General features: G+C 41.1%; 1 protein-coding gene across 2 annotated transcripts; it reads left to right on the top strand.

The window, feature by feature from the left end:
- The first annotated feature begins 7677 nt into the window (after positions 1–7677).
- LOC127448967 (high mobility group protein HMGI-C-like) lies at positions 7678–18548 on the top strand. 2 transcript variants are annotated; one of them, XM_051711982.1, is made up of 5 exons: positions 7678–7819; positions 9136–9219; positions 9452–9499; positions 12573–12605; positions 12975–18548. In XM_051711982.1, the coding sequence occupies exon 5, from the start codon at positions 17147–17149 to the stop codon at positions 18203–18205; it is 1059 nt and encodes a 352-aa protein (XP_051567942.1). In that variant the 5' UTR covers positions 7678–7819; positions 9136–9219; positions 9452–9499; positions 12573–12605; positions 12975–17146; the 3' UTR covers positions 18206–18548. The 2 variants fall into 2 exon arrangements, with proteins under 2 accessions (XP_051567942.1, XP_051567943.1); XM_051711983.1 differs by having other exon boundaries at positions 7684–7819; positions 12975–13995.
- The last annotated feature ends 412 nt before the right edge of the window (positions 18549–18960 follow it).

Here is an 18960-nt window from a genome sequence, read left to right as displayed (position 1 = left end):
GAAGTGATCCAATTTAATTTCATAGCAAAATCCATTAAATTGAATTGAGTAATCTTTAACAAAATAAAAAAATATATACTGTAACTGGTAAAGGACGGGCAAGGAGGAGGCGGGAACTGGCTGAACAGTAAACATAACTTTTCATGTAAAAGTCAACTTAAAACAACATAAAACATAAGACAAACACACATGCAGTGTGGCCACATGCATCTCTCTCTCTCTCTCTCTCTCTCTCTCTCTCTTGAACTGGTGTCTCCAGCTCCCCTTTATCTCGCTCTCCCGCTGATCATCTGATTCAGCGCCGGCCTTGCACATCACGGCCCGGCCACACCCTCCTCCTCGTCACTTATACATTTTTAGTTTTAGTCTTAAAAATAAGCTAAAATATGTTGTTGTTGTTGTTGTTGTTTTTAGTGTAACAGGTTAATTACCTCACTCAGACACATCCTATATATGTGAATTAATCAGCTATATCCACAACATAAACGTAATATTACAACTTAAACATCTGCACAGACAGTGATGCAAATGAACAGGTGAACTGGAAGTTACTCAAAAATGAAAATTCTCTCATCATTTACTCACCCTCATGCCATCCCAGATGTGTATGACTTTCTTTCTTCTGCAGAACACAAAAGAAGATTTTTAGAAGAATATCTCAGATCTGTGGGTCCATACAATGCAAGTGAATGGTAGCGATATAATAGGTGTGGGTGAGAAGATCAAAATTTAAGTCATTTTTACTCTTAATCTCCACTTTAACTTCAACTTTTACATCTGAAAGTTACATATATTGCCTGTTTCGTTTCACTTTCAGATGTGAAGTGGAGATTTAGAGTAAAAAAAGACTTAAATTCTGATCTTCTTCTCACCCACACCTATTATATTGCTTCTGAAGATGTGGATTTAACCACTGGAGTCTTATGGATTACTTTTATGTTTCCTTTATATGATTTTTGGAGCTACAAAGGTCTGATCACCATTCACTTGAGTTATATGGACCCACAGAAATGAGATGTTTTCAAAAAATCTTCATTTGTGTTCTGCTGAAGAAAGAAAGCCATACACATCTTTGATGGCATGAGGGTGAGTAAATGATGAGAGAATTTTCATTTTTGGGTAACTTCCAGTTCACCTTTTAATAATAGTAAGTATTTTATCATTTTTTTTTATAAATACATTTACATACAGTTTGATGCATGTTTTGTCATTTTGCACATTATCATTTACTAAAATTTTATTTTCGTCGACTAATAGTTTTAGTCAGAAGTAAAACTGACTCAAATGAATGAATATGACATGATGAAATATTGACTAAATTTAAAGGACACTCAAAAGACCAAAATTATGAGGCCTGGGTAGCTCAGCGAGTATTGACGCTGACTACCACCCCTGGAGTCGTGAGTTTGAATCCAGGGCGCGCTGAGTGACTCCAGCCAGGTCTCCTAAGCAACCAAATTGGCCCGGTTGCTAGGGAGGGTAGAGTCACATGGGGTATCCTCCTTGTAGTCTCGGTTAGGTGTTCTCGCTCTCAACGGGGCGTGTGGTAAGTTGTGTGTGGATCGCGGAGAGTAGCATGAGCCTCCAAATGCTGGGAGTCTCCGCGGTGTCATGAGCCACGTGATAAGATGTGCGGATTGACTGTCTCAGAAGTGGAGGCAACTGAGACTTGGCCTCCGCCACCCGGATTGAGGTGAGTAACCGCACCACCACGAGGACCTAGTAAGTAGTGGGAATTGGGCATTCCAAATTGGGGAGAAAAGGGGATAAAATTATTATTTTTTTTAAATACAAAATAAAAAAAAAGACTTAAATTATGGATAAAATAAAAAACTGTATGAAAATGAACACTCAAAATTAACTGCATATGTCCAATTATTATATAAATTATCAATATGACATATTTTCAATGTTTCTTAATGTTTCTTGCAGTTCAATGGTTTCATGCTTTCGGCAGCCAAAAATTCACTGCACACAAAAAATTGCGGTCGGCACAAATCCTGTTTATCCTCGTTGCAAAATAACCCATATTAAATGTAGTCTGTTTTTTTGTTTTTACCTTATGTAGTTTTGTTTGTGGTTTTCGAGGATTTCGCGTATGCAATGGAATGTCATGCGACCTGTCCATGGTGGCATCTGTCTAATTTGGCTGGCTTCAGATGAATTTGTTCAACAAAATACTGTTGAGTGTGACTGAATGCATAGACTTTGACATTAACAACAAAAGCTATGGGATGCGTTTTCTCCTACCTTTTAAAAGTTGATTAGCCTATTTATTTTGCTATCCAAACTACACATGTTTATATGGTTAGTTGCTTTTTATTATTTGCATTTAACATTGTTTTTCACAGCAGACCCAGGACCCATTTTTGGGTTGTGTTCCACCAGTTCAGAGCCACTGCACGAGACGTTTTTCAGTTTGCATAGGCTTTGTTTCGAATCTGAAAAGCATGTTAAAATCTGGTTTAAGATAAGTCATTTGCATAGTGCTTCAAACATTTCCTTTGTATGTGCATTGTGGCTGCATGAGTTTTAAGTTCTGCTTTTGCAATAGATGTAACTGGGGATTGAGAAATGAGTAAGACACACTTGCTGCAGGTTTGCTAATGTTCTTATTTTTCTCGCACACTCTCATAGAGAGACTACGGCGGCCCTCTGGCCTGTCAGAACAGCGACTGTTGGGTTCTAGAGGGAGTTATCATACCCATGTGCCGCTGCGGATACTCTGGACAACCAGACATCTTTATCCAAGTATCTGTTTATGTGGATTGGATTAAGAAAGTGATGGAGATGGCATAGCTGGCAGAACTCATATCATACATCAAAATCACACGACAGCAGCATATAAGTTCTCGCTCTTCTGTGTGTTAGTGCATGAAGTATATCTGTAAAAAAATACCTGTGTCCTTGGTCTTGGTTTGTTAGTCTTTGTCTGGAATGTAATATACTTAAAAAGTGTGTTTTATAAAACTGGTTAAGCATTTTCGTATCATCCTGATTTTGGGGGTCTAAATTTACATGATGTATATGCTTGCATTTGTGGAGTGGATAGATATACAGGTGTACTTGAATTCACTTCACAATACTGCCAACAAAGATCTGAGCCAAGCAGAATTTTGTACTAATTTAATATGAATTTAAAATACTGTCTTTGCCCCTCTAACATTCACATAGGGTGTCATTCCTCCAATAACATAAGCAAGAATTTACATACATTTGTATTCATATTTGCATTTGATGTATATATTTTACATATTTCTAGAGATGTACTTTTACACACTCTTATTTGCACACCTCCTATGTGCAGTATAGCCTTTAAATTCATCCATACACTTACCATGGTACATCACTTTGCCATATAGTTATGTTACACAGGTACAGTTATGATTACTATAAAACCATTATACATAGATATGGAATCTCCTTCAAACAGTGTAAGAAGCTTTCGAAAATGTTCTGTCATTTTAATTGCTTTTTTGATGGCAGGTGTGGCTAATACGAAGAAGGAACCACAGTTTGATTGCTGTAACAATAACTGTAATGGAATTTTTGTAAGAGGGTTTATCTTGTAATGTTTAACGCCCTTTTTCATATTGCATGAATTAGTGCAACACATAAAGGAATAGTTCACCCAAAAATGAAAATTCTCTCATCATTTACTCACCCTCATGCCATCCTAAATGTGTAACTTTCTTTCTTCTGCAGAACACAAATGAAGATTTTTAGAAGAATATCTCAGCTCTGTAGGTCCATACAATGTAAGTGAATGGTGGCCAGAGCTTTGAAACTCCAAAAAGCACATAAAGGCACCATAAAAGTAATCCATAAGATTCCAGTGGTTCAATCCATGTCTTCAGAAGCGATATGATAGGTGTGGGTGAGAAACAGATCAATATTTAGTCTTTTTTTCCCCTATAAATTCTCCTCCCTGCCCAGTAGGTGGTGATATGCATGAAGAATGTGAATCGCCAAAAAATAAAAGACGAAGAATGTGGAAGTGAAAGTGAAAGTGGAGATTTATAGCGGGAAACTACTTACATATTTATCTGTTTTTCAGCCACACCTATCATATTGCTTCTGAAGACATGGATTTAAACACTGGAGTCGTATGGATTACTTTTATGCTGCCATTATGTGCTTTTTGGAGTTTTAAAGTTCTGGTCACCATTCAATTGAATTGTATGGACCATCAGAGCTGAGATATTCTAAAAAATTTAGTTTGTGTTCTGCAGAAGAAAGTCATTCACATCTGATATAGCCTGAGGGTGAGATAATGATGAGAGAAATATTATTTTTCTCTCATCATTATCAAACAAAGTGCCATGGTACAGTGATGGTATCAGATGGTAATACCAGGATGAATGATTACCAAATTCATGTTTGATAGCATCTATATGGTGCTTCACAGAACTTGTCCATAATACCATGGTACTTTTTGGTACTTTTTTTTTTTTTTTTTTTAGCGATTGCTCATTCTTCTCAAATGACTAAGTTTGTGTTCTTGCAATACTTCTTTAGGATAAGAAAAAAATCCCTAATTACTCATTCAAAATGCTGCTTTATTAGCTGTCCATCCATCTAACATTTATGGATGTGTAGCTGTGGCAACATGTCAAAGGTACTTCCAAGAATACCATCATATATATCCACAAAAAAACATAGTAGAACCTTGGCAGCATGTCCAAAAAACAGTACAATGATCATTTTTGGTATGCCAACTTTTTGTAACGTGAAGTAGAAGTAAACTCTAAACAGTCCCTGCTAGTTAGTGTATTCTTTTTATCCCGCCCTTCAAATGGGCGTTTAAAGGGCGTCACTTTTAAAGCTCCATCTACATTGCGTTAAACATTACGCTATAGCAAGCTAGTCGACCAATCAGAACGCTGGCTTTATACGCGTCGCGTTCGCTTGCGTTCCAAACAGCTTCGTTGACGGAAGCGTTTCAGTTTAAAGTGTCGCTTTAACTTGCTTCTTTGTAGAAAATGACATGAAGAAAGAAGACGAATATTAAGGGGGCGTTCAGAGTCAGACCGAACACGTCATGGCTCTAAAAAGCAAGACGCAACGCAAAGCAGGTGTCTCGAGAGTACGCGCTTTTAAAAGTTGTCGTTGTTTTATATCCAACAGGATGACTGAAAAACGCGGCGCAACGGTCAAGGACGTCCGTCATGTTTACGTTTGGTGTGAAGAGGCGTGGTGAGCGGAGAGAATGATTGACGCGAGTGTTTCGCGTAAAAAGGGCGGGGCGAGAGGTAAAGTCAAACAGTTATGTTGATGTATATAATCGCGTTCGCGTCACATACGTAGCCGCTGCTCTAGGTGAACGCAAGCAAGGTAAAGTGTTTAATCTGTGCTATTTACAACTTAGAATGACGATTCCGTTACACGTATAATTTTGTTATTGTTAAATTTGTGCTGTTTTACTGGGAGAGAACTGAAAATGTAACTAAAACTGATATCCTATGCGAGTACATTGAATTTGGATGCATGTGCGTCATATGCATGTAAGGAGAAGCTGATTTCATGTTTCAAGTTCATTTTTAATTTGTATTCTTTATTCAGTAGGGAAAAGTGAACAAAATATGTGCTGTAGCGGTACCATGGTACATTTGGGTGTATTGATATCAGATTGTTGCCTAATACCATACTTTGATATAGCATGGTACTTAATTGCAATATTAATTATATGGTAGTTTTTTGTTTATTTTGTTGAGTTGGCTTTATTTAGACAAGTTAGTCCCTAAATAAAAGTAGGCTGCTGTGGTGATACCATGATATCAGATAGTAATACCATGATGATACTTTGCTAAATGGAATTAAATGATTGGCATTTATTTATATATCATAGTGTTTACATGGTACTCCAAGGTACAATAAAAAAAATAATAAAAAAAAAGTATGGAATTACCATGGTATGTCCAAAAAAACAATGACATTACCATGCACCGTGTCCAAAAACATAGAACTACTATGCTACCTTGTCAAAAAAATAAAAAATAAAAACATGGTAATACCATGTCTTGTTTTGATTGTGTCTTATTTGTCTCTGACTGTATGTGCTAATGTTGTTGTCTCAGCATCTTTAATAATTTTGTGTTTATCCCTGTTTAAATGTTGCTAGGACTGTGTTTACATCCTCAGCTTCCGCAAAGCGTGCTTGTTATGTGTTGTAGTTCACGACCACCAGCTACATTTTTCTGTATGTCTGTAAGTATGTGAAGAATGTGGGCTGTCGTAATTGCCGGCCATATGGAAAAAGAACTTAAAGCCCGACTGGACCACTGAAAACACATTCAACAGCTTGTGTACTTTTTCCCTCCTTTCCTGAAAACTTCATTTTACGTTTTGCGTTTATGATGTATGTATTAGGGGCCACTAAGACTGTATTAGCACTTTTGTATCATATGGAATTTGAGGGGTTAATTTAGATTACATCATGTGCACAGTACGCTTGCATTACTTTTACTGAGTGTTTAGTTACAGTATGCATGAAAGGGACCTAGACAGAAGTTTTAAAGAAGTTTTCTTTAAAAACATTCCCAAAAGAATCCTTCTCTGCCAGCTGGGGTTTAATAAGTTATCATTAATGAAAATCATGTGTATACACATACAAGGACTATAAAACAGAAATTAACATGCAATAGTAGGCCAAAGAGTCTGTGGCGGGTACCGGTATAGGGCTCTATGAATTGTGAATACCTGTGCCACTCAGAGACACTTGAAGTTACTTTTTTTGGCTTTTAAGCATATATAAACCTGCTAAGAATAGCAGTCATTTCTGCAGAATACATAAATGTTCACACAACAATCAGTTACCAGTAAAACTATGACTAAAGTCTGTGTCATTATAGGAGTGAGAAGATGATGTCACAAAGTCAATAAATGTATTTAGTCATTTTTATATGAGAATGATTGAGAGAGATTTTAATTTTTGCAAATATAAGATGAGAACATAAACAAAAAAACTGCATTGCTCATTAATTATTGTCAAGAGTTTTGTTTGGTTATACCTCTTGCATCTAAAACCAGAGTTAACAAATTTACTGTAATTTTTATTTAGCTTTAGTTTTAATGGTTTGTTACTCAATAAGTAGTAACTTGCAACATTTGTTTGATTTCATTGACGATGCATGGGTATTTAAAAAGTAGAGCCATTATTCTTGGCTTGTAAACCAAATATTTTTGGATATGAACCATTGTGCTCATGTGCTTATTGTGCTCATGTTTCAGATGAATCATGAAAAAAAAATCAGGCATATTTATTATACAGCTCCCTTGAATGCTTGATTCTGATTGCGGTCAAATAATTTTGTTTAATGACTGCTAAACTATATAATTGACCAGTTCCTACACAGCTGTGCTAATTTCATGTCTCTTGAATCACTCAAATCAATATTTTGTGTCCATTTGTTTATTTATTTGGTAAGTAGCTGTGAAATAAGCTGGATAATGTACTTCCAGATGGTCGTTATCGTGAAATAAACCCCTTCAGGGTGATACAAGACCAATCAGCTTTGTGTTATTTTGCGATAATGATCGTCTGACTGTACATTATCCCTTACTCATTCTAGGCTTTTAACTTTTATACTCAAGGGAATGTTAAGCTCTATCCTCTCCATAGTCATCAAGCTGTACATCAATCATCTGTACTCTTTATCTTCATGTCTCGCTCAGGTTGTGTGTTCATGTGTGTGTGAGGTGTGCTGGCGTGAGGATGGATGTGGAGGAGACTGGAACAGGTCACATGGAGGCAGCGGCCGCAGCAGAAGAGGCACCGGCTCCCAAACGAAGCAGAGGCAGACCTCGCAAACAACCACAGGTCAGAGATACACACCTGGATAGAGAGAACAATTTTACTGCTCCATTTGAATCAGTTTGAAATAAAGTAAACTAAAAGATAGACAGACAGACAGACAGACAATAGATTCATTTGAATCGGTTTGAAATAAAGTAAACTAAACCAACAAATAGATAGATAGATATTCAGACAGACAGACAGACAGAAACAATAAGATAGACAGACAGGCAGGCAGGCAGGCAGACAGAAACAATAAGTTAGATAGACAGACAGACAGACAGACAGACAGACAGAAACAATTAGACAGACAGACAGACAGACAGAAACAATAAGATAGATAGACAGACAGACAGACAGAAACAATAAGAGATGGATAGATGGTTGGATGGATGGATAGACAGGCAGGAAGGCAGGCAGCCAGGCAGACAGACAGAAACAATAAGATAGACAGACAGACAGACAGAAACAATAAGAGATAGATAGGCAGGCAGAGATAGATAAATAGATAGATAGGCAGGCAGGCAGACAGACAGACAGACCAACAGACAAAAACGATAAGATAGATAGATAGAAAAATTTGATAAATAGATTGATTGATAGATAGAAACAGTTAGATAGAGAGGCAGGCAGGCAGAGATAGATAGATAGAAACAATTTGATAGATAGATAGATAGATAGATAGGCAGACCGACAGACAGTCAGAAACAATAAGATAGATGATTGATTGATAGATAGCTAGATAGATAGAAACAATTAGATAGATAGAGAGGCAGGCAGGCAGAGACAGATAGACAGACAGACAGACAGACAGAAACAATAAGATAGATGATTGATTGATAGATAGCTAGATAGATAGATAGACAGGCAGGCAGGCAAAGATAGACAGACAGGCAGGCAGGCAAAGATAGATAGATAGATAGAAACAATTTGATAGATAGGCAGGCAGACAGATAGATAGATAGATAGATAGACAGACCGACCGACAGACAGACAGACAGACAGACAGACAGAAACAATAAGATAGATGATTGATTGATAGATAGCTAGATAGATAGACAGACAGGCAGGCAGGCAGGCAAAGATAGATAGATAGATAGAAACAATTTGATAGATAGGCAGGCAGACAGACAGATAGATAGATAGATAGATAGATAGATACAATTAGATTGATAGGCAGGCAGACAGACAGACAGAAACAATAATATAGATAGATAGATAGATAGATAGATAGAGTATTCCTAGTAAATCAGTGACCTTTCTATTAGTACGTTGGGTAAAATTAACTAAGTGATGAATGAAGTGAAACTTAGTAAAACTGTGTAAATTAAATCCCTCAGAAGTCTGATGAAGTCCCCGCTCCCAGGAGGCCGAGAGGAAGACCAAGAGGCAGTAAAAATAAAGGCCAGAGGGTCACAACCATAGTAAGAGAGCTACATGTGCTGCACTTAAGCATAAAGGGATTGTTCACTAAAAAATAAAAAGTTTGTCCTCATATGGGTTTGGAACTACATGAGGTTGAGTAAATGATGACGGAAGTTTCATTTTTGGGTGAAGTATCCAAGTCCAATGATTCTTTTGAAACATATGACATCTCTCATTCTTTATTTCTCTGATTATTCTTTATTCCTTCATTTGTTGATGTGCCTACTGTAGATAGAGGCACCCAAAGAAAGGAAACCGCGAGGTAGACCAAGAAAATGGGTAAGAATTCACAAACATTTTTCTTTCCATCAAACTCTGCAACATAGTGCATATAAGTACATTCTAATTAGGTCAACAGATCAGAGAAAAACGTGTTTCTAAATTATTAATGGTAAATGACTGAGTGCTCCTACAAGCTCTGCCCTTAAGAGCAGCTTTTTGTCTTATTCGAATTTTCATTTAATTAAAGAAACATGTCCAGATATCAATAAAACACTAAGGGGGGAATTCTCTAAGAATGAATAGTGCACAGTAAAAGTGCAGTGTATTTTGCTCATTATTGCATCATTCCTCACGCATCTTTACTGAAATTAGTAGTGAGTCGAGTCTCCCGTGTGCTGCGTGTGAGGAGTGATATTTGAATGACGTGCGGAGTTGCTGCCTATAAAAGCATTTCAAATCGGTGTCTTATGAGGCTCCAATTCAGGATGCTGCCTTAGAAGACAGCTGCTTATGTAGGCAGGAGAGGTTTTGGAGCAGACAAATGCAATCTATAATAAGCCTAGATAGAAAAGAGGCCTGTTTGTGCGAAAAGGAATGACAATGACTTTATTTAAATACTCAAAACGCAGCGCTATTTCAGCACTGATTATGCCTGCTTAAACTACTAATTGTGGGTGGTTAGTGAATGAGACTATTTTGCAGAGATGGACCACTGCTATTAAAATGAAAGGGAGGAATTGCAATGCCCAATGGCTGTAGAAAAGAAAGTCCCGCCTTTTAGGTAAAAGACTCAACATCATTTAGATACAGAATTCGCCTGTCAATCAGCTCAAGAACGTGCATGCGTATTAGCTGAACCAGCCTGAAAAAATAGCGTTTTGTAGCGAGAGCTGAGCTAAACTGACAAACTGAACAAATATGATGAGTCTCATATATGTTGTTGTTTATCAGGGCAGGTCAAGTTGCTGAATACTGCATACAACAGGTGTTGTGTATGTAAATGTGGGCAGTCACATGTTAATGTGCTCGTAGTCATGACGTCACAACCATGACAAAGATTTTTGAATGATCCGTTTTTGGAGATTAGCTTTCATTCTGGGTGAACTGGGGAAGGAGGTTTGCGTTGTTAATGTTAGCGTATTTCTTCGTTAAACATGAAACTCTCTTATTTCAAGAGAGCATGGAAAATCCACGGCTATGAAGGTAAAATAGTGCCTAAATGATTTGCATGCGCCGAGTAAGATTTGTAAAAGCGTAAATGAAGTTACAAGCCTGATAGAAAAATGTGCAGGCACAGAGTAAGATCTGAGAAAGCGTAAATCAAATTGCAAGTGTAAAAATAAATTGCATGCACACAGAACGTTTTGTAAAGGTGTAAATCAAGATGCAAGCGTAAGAAAAAAATATTAGCAATACTTTAATGCTTTGCATAAGTGTAATTCATGAATCTGTAATTGCGTATTAACACAAAGTAAATTTGGTGTGTATTCTTCTGACTTTTGCCGTTGAGGAGAGATACCCTGAGGAATGACGCTGAGCCATATGAAGAACAAGATGTCTGTCACATTATTAAACCAATCAGGTCAGAGAAACTGTTCGATGAAAACCTAATTTGATTGGTTACTAGAAGCAGGTAGATCCGCCTTCCCCCTCGTGCTTGCAAAACTCTTTTCATTGAGAAATTCGTGCCAAAAGTGTGAGCGCAACAAAAGGGAAGACGGAACAGTGTATATCAGATTAGTTCTGGAAAATATTTATGCCACAAACACGAGTCATTTACAGGTTTGCAGTAGTTTATTTTACATATACAGACTGATTCTACATGGTCAATCTGTTTAGCTGTTCATGACACCCTTTCTTTGCTTGCATATCGCTGATTGCAAGTTTGCAATGTTTTTGTTTTGCCGTAAAAACAGTGCCAAAAGTCAGAAGAATACACACCAAATTTACATGAATTACACTTATGCAAAAGCATTAAAGTATTGCTGATATTTTTTTCTTATGCTTGCAACTTGATTTACACCTTTACAAAACGTTCTGTGAGCATGCAATTTATTTTACCCTTGCAATTTGATTAATGCTTTCTCAGATCTTACATATTTACAACATTTTTTAGCTTTACTTATTTTTTTTATTAATGTGTACAGCACAAAATATTAACATTTTAAGTGGAACTTTGAGAGTTACAGAAAGTAAAATAATTGTGAGTGCCTTGAACTTCTTTAGCTAACAAATCTATGAAATAAAAATTTTAAGGACTATTAACTGAAACGATCAAGTTCCGAACAGAGGTTGTGGGGAATACCCATAAGTCCTTGTGCTTGAATAATTTAAGCATGTTTGTTTGGTCAAAAGTAACTTACTGGAGCATTTAATTAGTTCTTATTAAGAATTTAAAGAGATTTTAGCTATTTTTAGTAATGTTGATGTTGTTTTACTGTAAATAGCTGTTTCGTGTAAAGTCACCGTTTGGATGATTGTTCCATTAGTTGTCAACTTGGATTCTGTTCAATTCATGTAATTCTTCCTTGTGCATGTGAAAATGCATAGCTGAAGTGTAGCTTTATGTGCATTTCTTTGGGGAATCAAGTTTAATGCCTGACCTCAGCCACTATTTTCTTTATAGCCAAGTAAATTAAGTAGAATCAGTGATATAAACGTTCATTTGAAACAACTTGCTCTTAGTTGCTAAATCTTATTCGTGTGGCATGCATTTTAAAGTAAATAAAGTTGAATGAACTGATATATTTGTGTATATCTAACAAAGGTTTTAGTTGTGCTGTCATAAAATGACCATACGTTCAGTTTACTTAAAAAGCATTATGCAAAAATATATATATATTATAAATAAATCTAACACATTATTTTTTTAGTGCTTTAAGTTGCATTCAAAGGCAACTACTTTTAGATTTTTTTATTATTAGTTCAGTTAAAGAGAGAGAAATCTAAACAAGTGAGAAGCTGTTATTCAACCCAACAGGTTTTCAAAAGATAATTGTTATGGCAACCTTCACCAAGATCTGTATCAGTTACTATGTTATAACTATGTAATAACACCCTCTATTATTTTATTTTTATTGTCACACTCTTTTTCTGTTTCTCTCACCTTCTTTGTTTATATCATCCATAGCCTCAGAAAACCGTTCATCAGGAAGAACAGCAGGTAAATAGCATTTTGTTTATATTATCCACTAATTCGTCAAATCATTGTCACCACAACAACTGCAAACCAAATGCATATAATTGCATGAGAATCGTTGCCTTCAGTTAAATGCAAAACCTGATAAGTATGTCACAGTGGCTCTCAAAATCTGCAGGTCTCTTTGAAGTGACAAGTTGATGAGTTGAAACCATTTGAAAACTCCCTGTTACTCATACAGTTATCAAGGTTAGCACGGAAGCTAAATGACTCAGTGTGTTTAAGGGAAACACAACACAGCTCCTTACATTTCTTGGTTTCCTGTCCAACTGTCACAGTTCTCAGTATAACAGTTAATGCGCACACATTCCTCATGTGTTCTCTTTCCTTTAGCCCTCTCATCCTGAGGTGGAGGGGGCGGAGTCAACAGAGGACCTGCCCACTCAGACTCTGCCTTCTGAATTACAACCACAGGACAGCGGCTAAAACTACCTCATTGGTGACTTCGATACAACATTGGAGGCGATGCTCCATCTCGGCTGCAACTCAATGGTTAAATAGTTTAAAATAGTTTAATAGTTTAAAAAGCAACAATAACTTTTGTTTTCAGGTCAGAACATTTTAATGTTCAGACTTCGGAGAACTGAACTGCTTGCATAATTTTGTCAAAGATTAGACTAAAATTGCATCCAGGAACTACAAAACACCACAAAACAATCCCAATAGGGAAGGAGCCGTTTATTTAACATTGTACGTCTCAGGATTCTGGAGATAGATATTACCAAAGCTTGAAATTGATCATTTTACAGTTGAAACATGGTGCATTTTTAAATTATTTTTAAGTGTGTAATATCTTGTATTGTTTTTAGTGTTTACAGAGGAGTAAATGGATTGAAAAAATGTCATTGTGTTCTTATGAAAATACAGATAAAGTGGCCTATTTTACAACAGTCAAGACTAGTAAAGGGACACATCAATAATGCCTTAATTGATTAACAAATCATTTGAATTCAAAACAAGAAGTTGAAATTGAGTACCTCAGCACCACAAACCTCATTTATACTGTTTTCTTACTCTAGATAATAAGTAATGTTTTTTTCTAAATATATATTTTATAATGGCCAGTCTCTGGAGTGTAACAGGATTATTTTTGGCACTGTATTATCTTTTCAAAATATATATATTTTTTATATATCAGACAAATGGCAATTTTCCTACACATTCTTTTATTGTGCTGACATGGAGGTGGTGGTATTTACAACATTACTGATGTTTGAAGCATCTTTAATTGATTTTAGGACATTGAAATGACAATACAGTTATGCAGTTGAAAGATTCTGGTTTCTTTATAGCACACGTACATGTTTGTTTTAAGAACTTGAGAATAAAACGTTTTTTGTGGGACTTAAAAGTATTTGGCTGTGAATCTCTTGTTTATTGCGTAGATACATCATGGTGTGTAGAGCTAACTTAGCCATGGAAAACCTGGAAGTATCAGGAATTTTACAAATGTGTTTTCCAGGCCTGTAAATTAATACAATCTCAAAAGGCATGGAAATTTCGATAGTGAATATACATTTTTCTAGTTTTTCTCTGCTCTAAAATATTTCATGAGCTAAATACTGCTCATGTTTAGAGTAGAGCAATAGTGAAGTTGATCTGAATGGTCTTAATCAAAATGATTGTTAAAAATCTGTGTCTAATTGTGGAAATTACTTAAAGGGTGGGAACCTTGCTTTTAATTAATGGAATTTATTATACTCTATAAAGAGTCTAATAAATTTGTTATATTCTTCAGCGGTCAGTAATGCTGTTTGAAACATGTTTATTTACTCATTCATGTGCCTTTTATTGACTATTGGTTGTTTTTGTTGTATTAACCAATAAAATATATTGTTCCCTATCTGTCACTCACTCGACATTGTGTCAATGTAGTGACACTAGGGGTCACACTTTGGAGCCCCAAACACCTCTGCTTTTTTGAAAAAAGGCCAATTAGAATTTGTGAGTGGAATTTGCATGCGACTCCCCCGGACATACGGGTATAAAAGGAGCTAGTATGCAACCACTCATCCAGATTTTCTCTTCGGAGCCGAGCGGTTGTATTCAGTGCACTGAATTCAATTCCCTCCAAAGACGCACCTCAAAACTGCTGGATTTACGGCGCATTTCAGCAGCTTCTCCCCCTCTGCACCCGTGAAATACAGAGAATGTCCCTGGGCACTTCGGCAGACGAAAATAAGAGAGTATATTCTAAAAGAGTATATTTTAATTCACAAAAAGATCGGCACACACACAGAACGTCTTTTTAAAGATGCCTTTCCATTTGTGTGTTATTCCTGGTTGTGGTCGTTATCTCTCCGCTTCTGACAACCACGATCGCTGTCTTACATGTCTGGGCACTGCCCACACGGAGACATCGTTCGTGGATGAGTCATATCCTCATTGCGAGAACATGACCATGGCAACATTGCGGTCGTGGCTTGCTTTGCTTTCGTAAGAAAGCAAGCCACCCCAGCGGCTCCCCGCACCGGTCCTTCTACCTATGGGTTTGAGGCCACATCGGTTAGCACTGGGGCGATTTGAGGACATCAATGGGACCACCTCCACCGGGTATCCCTCCACGGACCTCCCATTCCCCAGGTTTGACTTCTCGTTCGGAGCTCGGGAAGACGATGAATTATCGAGCACAGCATCGGAGAGCGGGCTCATCCAGTCTGACACAGAGGCTTCGGCTGGGCTTCCTCCTTTGGGAACGGTCACCCAGTCTCACGGTGGAACCCTCCACTCTCCCCTGAACCCTCGCGGCTCGACGATTGGTTCCTGTGCCGCCCACAAACAAAGGCACCTTTTACTGCCCGGTCCCGGTCTTTCAGCTTCCCTGCTCTCACTACCCCGATGGTGGAGCAGCCAGGAGGTATTCGATGATCCCCCAAGTGGATAAGGCGCTCGCGGTGCACTTGTGTCCACAGAGCGCCACCACCTGGTGCAGGAGCCCGAAGCTCCCGTCCAGGACCTGTAGGTTTACATCATCCCTGACGACTGTGGCCTGCAGTGCCGCTGGACAAGCCACCTCCGCCCCGCACGCCATGGCTCTCCTGCAAGTACACCAAGCCAAGGCGCTAGAAGAACTGCATGGGGGTAGTTCTGACCCGGGATTGATGCAGGAACTGCGTTCGGCAACCGACCTCTCTCTCCGGGTGATGAAGGTCACGGCGTGGTCTCTCGGGCAGGTGATGTCCATCCTGGTGGTCCAGGAGCGCCAACCTTTGGCTCAACTTGGTCGAGATGGGAGATGCGGACAAGGCACGGTTTTTTGACGCCCCCATTTCCCAGGTTGGTCTGTTTGGCGACGCCGTCAAGGACTTTGCCCAGCAGTTCTCAGCAGTGAAGAAGCAGATGGAGGCCATACAGCATATCCTGCCCCGGCGCAGCTTAAGACCCCGCACCCTTTCTGCTCATCGCCAAGGGCGTCCTCCTGCCGCAACAACACCGGCTCCGCCGCAGCCCGCCCCTGTGGCCCGGCTCTGGCATGGAGCACTCCGCAGGAAGCAGATGCCGCTCGTCTAGCGGCCAGCCACTAAGAACCTGAGGAAGGCTTCGAAGCGCCCCCGAGACGGGTGACCCAGGGGCGAGGAGACCCACTACTCTGGGGCTGGTCTACAGATCACTCCATCCCCCGGTGGAGAGCCGGGAGGAGAATCTTTCGTCGCCGCATGCCCAGGAGGCTGTGGCACCCAAAAGCCTGACAAAAGAATGGTTCCCTCATCTCCTGGATCACATATCCAGTGCGCACAGCCGTCGTCACGACCACCGTCCACCGTCCCATTTTGGCAGGTTTGGCGCTCCAGCGGCAAACCCCCTGCCCCTGTTCGCCCAGCTGTGGCACAAACACGCCCACACGGGATTGGTTCCAGTGGACTACGGAGACCAGATTCCTCCTCCCCCCTCCTCGGCCAATCTTATGGTGTTACGGCAGGAACCAGGTAAGTGCTTCGGTGTCCCTGGACTCAGCACGGCCCCAGACATGGCACCTTGAGCTCCGCCCCGCCGCGAGGCCCCACCTGCTGGTACGTCCGACGTGATCATTCCCTTGGTCCCCCTCGCCCGGAGTTTGGGCACATGGCTCGCAATTTCTAACCCGTCGCAATGGCTGACACGGACCATCCGACTCGGCTAAGCGATTCAGTTCGTCAGGCACCCGCCCAGGTCCAGCGGCGTCCGCTTCACCTCGGTGAAGGGCGAGAATGCCACTAACTTGCATGCGGAAATTGCTAGCCTTCTGTGCAAGGGCGCGATAGAGCCTGTCCCTCCAGCTGAGATGAAGAAAGGGTTCTACAGCCCTTACTACATTGTACCAAAAAAAGCGGTTAGTTGTGACCAATCCTGGACCTGCGAGTACTGAACCGGGCTTTGCACAGACTCCCGTCCAAGATGCTGACGCAAAAACGCACTCTAACGAGCGTCCGGCATCAAGATTGGTTCGTGGCGGTAGACCTGAAGGACGCGTACTGCCACATCTTGGTCTTACCTCCACACAGACCCTTCCTACAGTTTTCCTTCGAATGCCAGGCGTACCAGTACAAGGTCCTCCCCTTCGGCCTGTCCTTGTCCCCTCATGTCTTCACGAAGATCACAGAGGCAGCCCATGCCCTGCTAAGGGAAGTGGGCATCCGCATCCTCAACTATCTCAACGACTGGCTAATCCTAGCTCACTCTCGAGAGTTGCTGTGCGCACAAAGGGACCTCGTGTTCTGGCACCTCAGCCGACTGGGGCTTTGGGTCAACTGGGAAAAGAGCAAGCTCTCCCAGGTTCAGAGCATGTCTCAATGACAGCACGCCTCACGAACAATAGTGCACAGTCAGTGCTGAACTGCATGAAGGCATTCAAACAGAGGACAGCGGTTCCACTGAAACTTTTTCAGAGGCTCATGGGGCATATGGCATCCTTAACGGCGGCCACACCTCTGGTTGATGCATATGAGACCGCTTCAGCACTGGCTTCAGACTTGAGTCCCGAGATGGGCATGGCGCCACGGGACACATCGCGTGACCATCACGCTGATCTGTCACCACCTCTTCAGCCCTTGGACCGACCTTGCATTTCTACAGGCAGGGGTTCCCCTAGAGCAGGTCTCCAGTCGCGTCGTGGTTACAACAGACGCCTCCAAGATGGGCTGGGGCGCCGGATGCAACGGGCATACAGCCGCCGGCTCCTGGACTGGCCTGCGGCTGTGTTGGCACATCAACTGCCTAGAGTTGTTGGCAGTGCTGCTCGCCCTGCGGAGGTTCTGGCCGTTGATCCAGGGCAAGTACGTGTTGGTCTGGTCGGACAACACAGCGACGGTAGTGTACATCAACCGTCAAGGCGGTCTATGCTCCCGTTGCATGTCACAACTCACCCGCTATCTCCTCCTCTGGAGTCAGCAGCGCCTCAAGTCGCTACGAGCCACTCACATCCCGGGCGACCTCAACACCGCAGCGGACGCGCTGTCATGCGCTCCAGAGTGGAGACTCCACCCTCAGGTGGTCCAGCTGATTTGGAATCGATTCAGTCGAGCACAGGTAGACCTGTTTGCTTCCCAGGAATCCTCCCACTGCCCTCTTTGGTACACCCTGACTGAGGCACCCCTCGGTATGCGCTGGCACACAGCTGACCCCCTAGACTACGCAAATATGCATTTCCCCCAGTGAGCCTACTTACACAGACCCTGTGCAAGGTCAGGGAGGATGAGGAGCAGGTCGTCCTAGTAGCAACCTACTGGCCCACCCAGACGTGGTTTTCGGATCTCACGCTCCTCGCGACAGCCCCCCCCAATGACGGATTTCCCTGAGGAAGGACATTCTTTCTCAAGGATGGGGCACCATCTGGCATCCGCAACCAGACCTCTGGAATCTCCACGTCTGGCCCCTGGATGGGACGCAGAAGACCTAAGTGGCATACCACCCGTGGTGATGGACATGATCACTCAGGCTAGGGCTCCTTCTACGAGGTGCCTTTGAGCCTCTGTTCGCTAAGTGGTGTTCTTCCCAACGCGAAGACCCCCAGGGATGCGCAGTCAGATCCGTGCTTTCCTTCCTGCAGGAGAGGCTGGAGGGGTGGCTGTCCCCCTCCACCTTGAAGGTGTATGTAACCGCTATTTCGGCTCATCATGATGCAGTAGATGGTAAGTACTTGGGGAAGCATGACTTGATCATCAGGTTCCTGAGAGGTGCTAGGAGGTTGAATCCCTCCAGACTGCGCCTCGTCCCCTCGTGGGACCTCTCTGTAGTCCTTCGGGGTCTACAGGGAGCTCCCTTTGAGCCTTTGGAGTCAGCTGAGCTTAAGACTGCCCTCCTGACTGCGCTCACTTCCATCAAGAGGGTAGGGGATCTGCAG

This window comes from Myxocyprinus asiaticus, chromosome 12 (assembly GCF_019703515.2).
Source record: "Myxocyprinus asiaticus isolate MX2 ecotype Aquarium Trade chromosome 12, UBuf_Myxa_2, whole genome shotgun sequence".
Lineage (NCBI taxonomy): Eukaryota > Metazoa > Chordata > Actinopteri > Cypriniformes > Catostomidae > Myxocyprinus > Myxocyprinus asiaticus.
The sequence above is the reverse complement of the archived record's forward strand: the minus strand, read 5'-3'. Positions and strand labels throughout refer to the sequence as shown.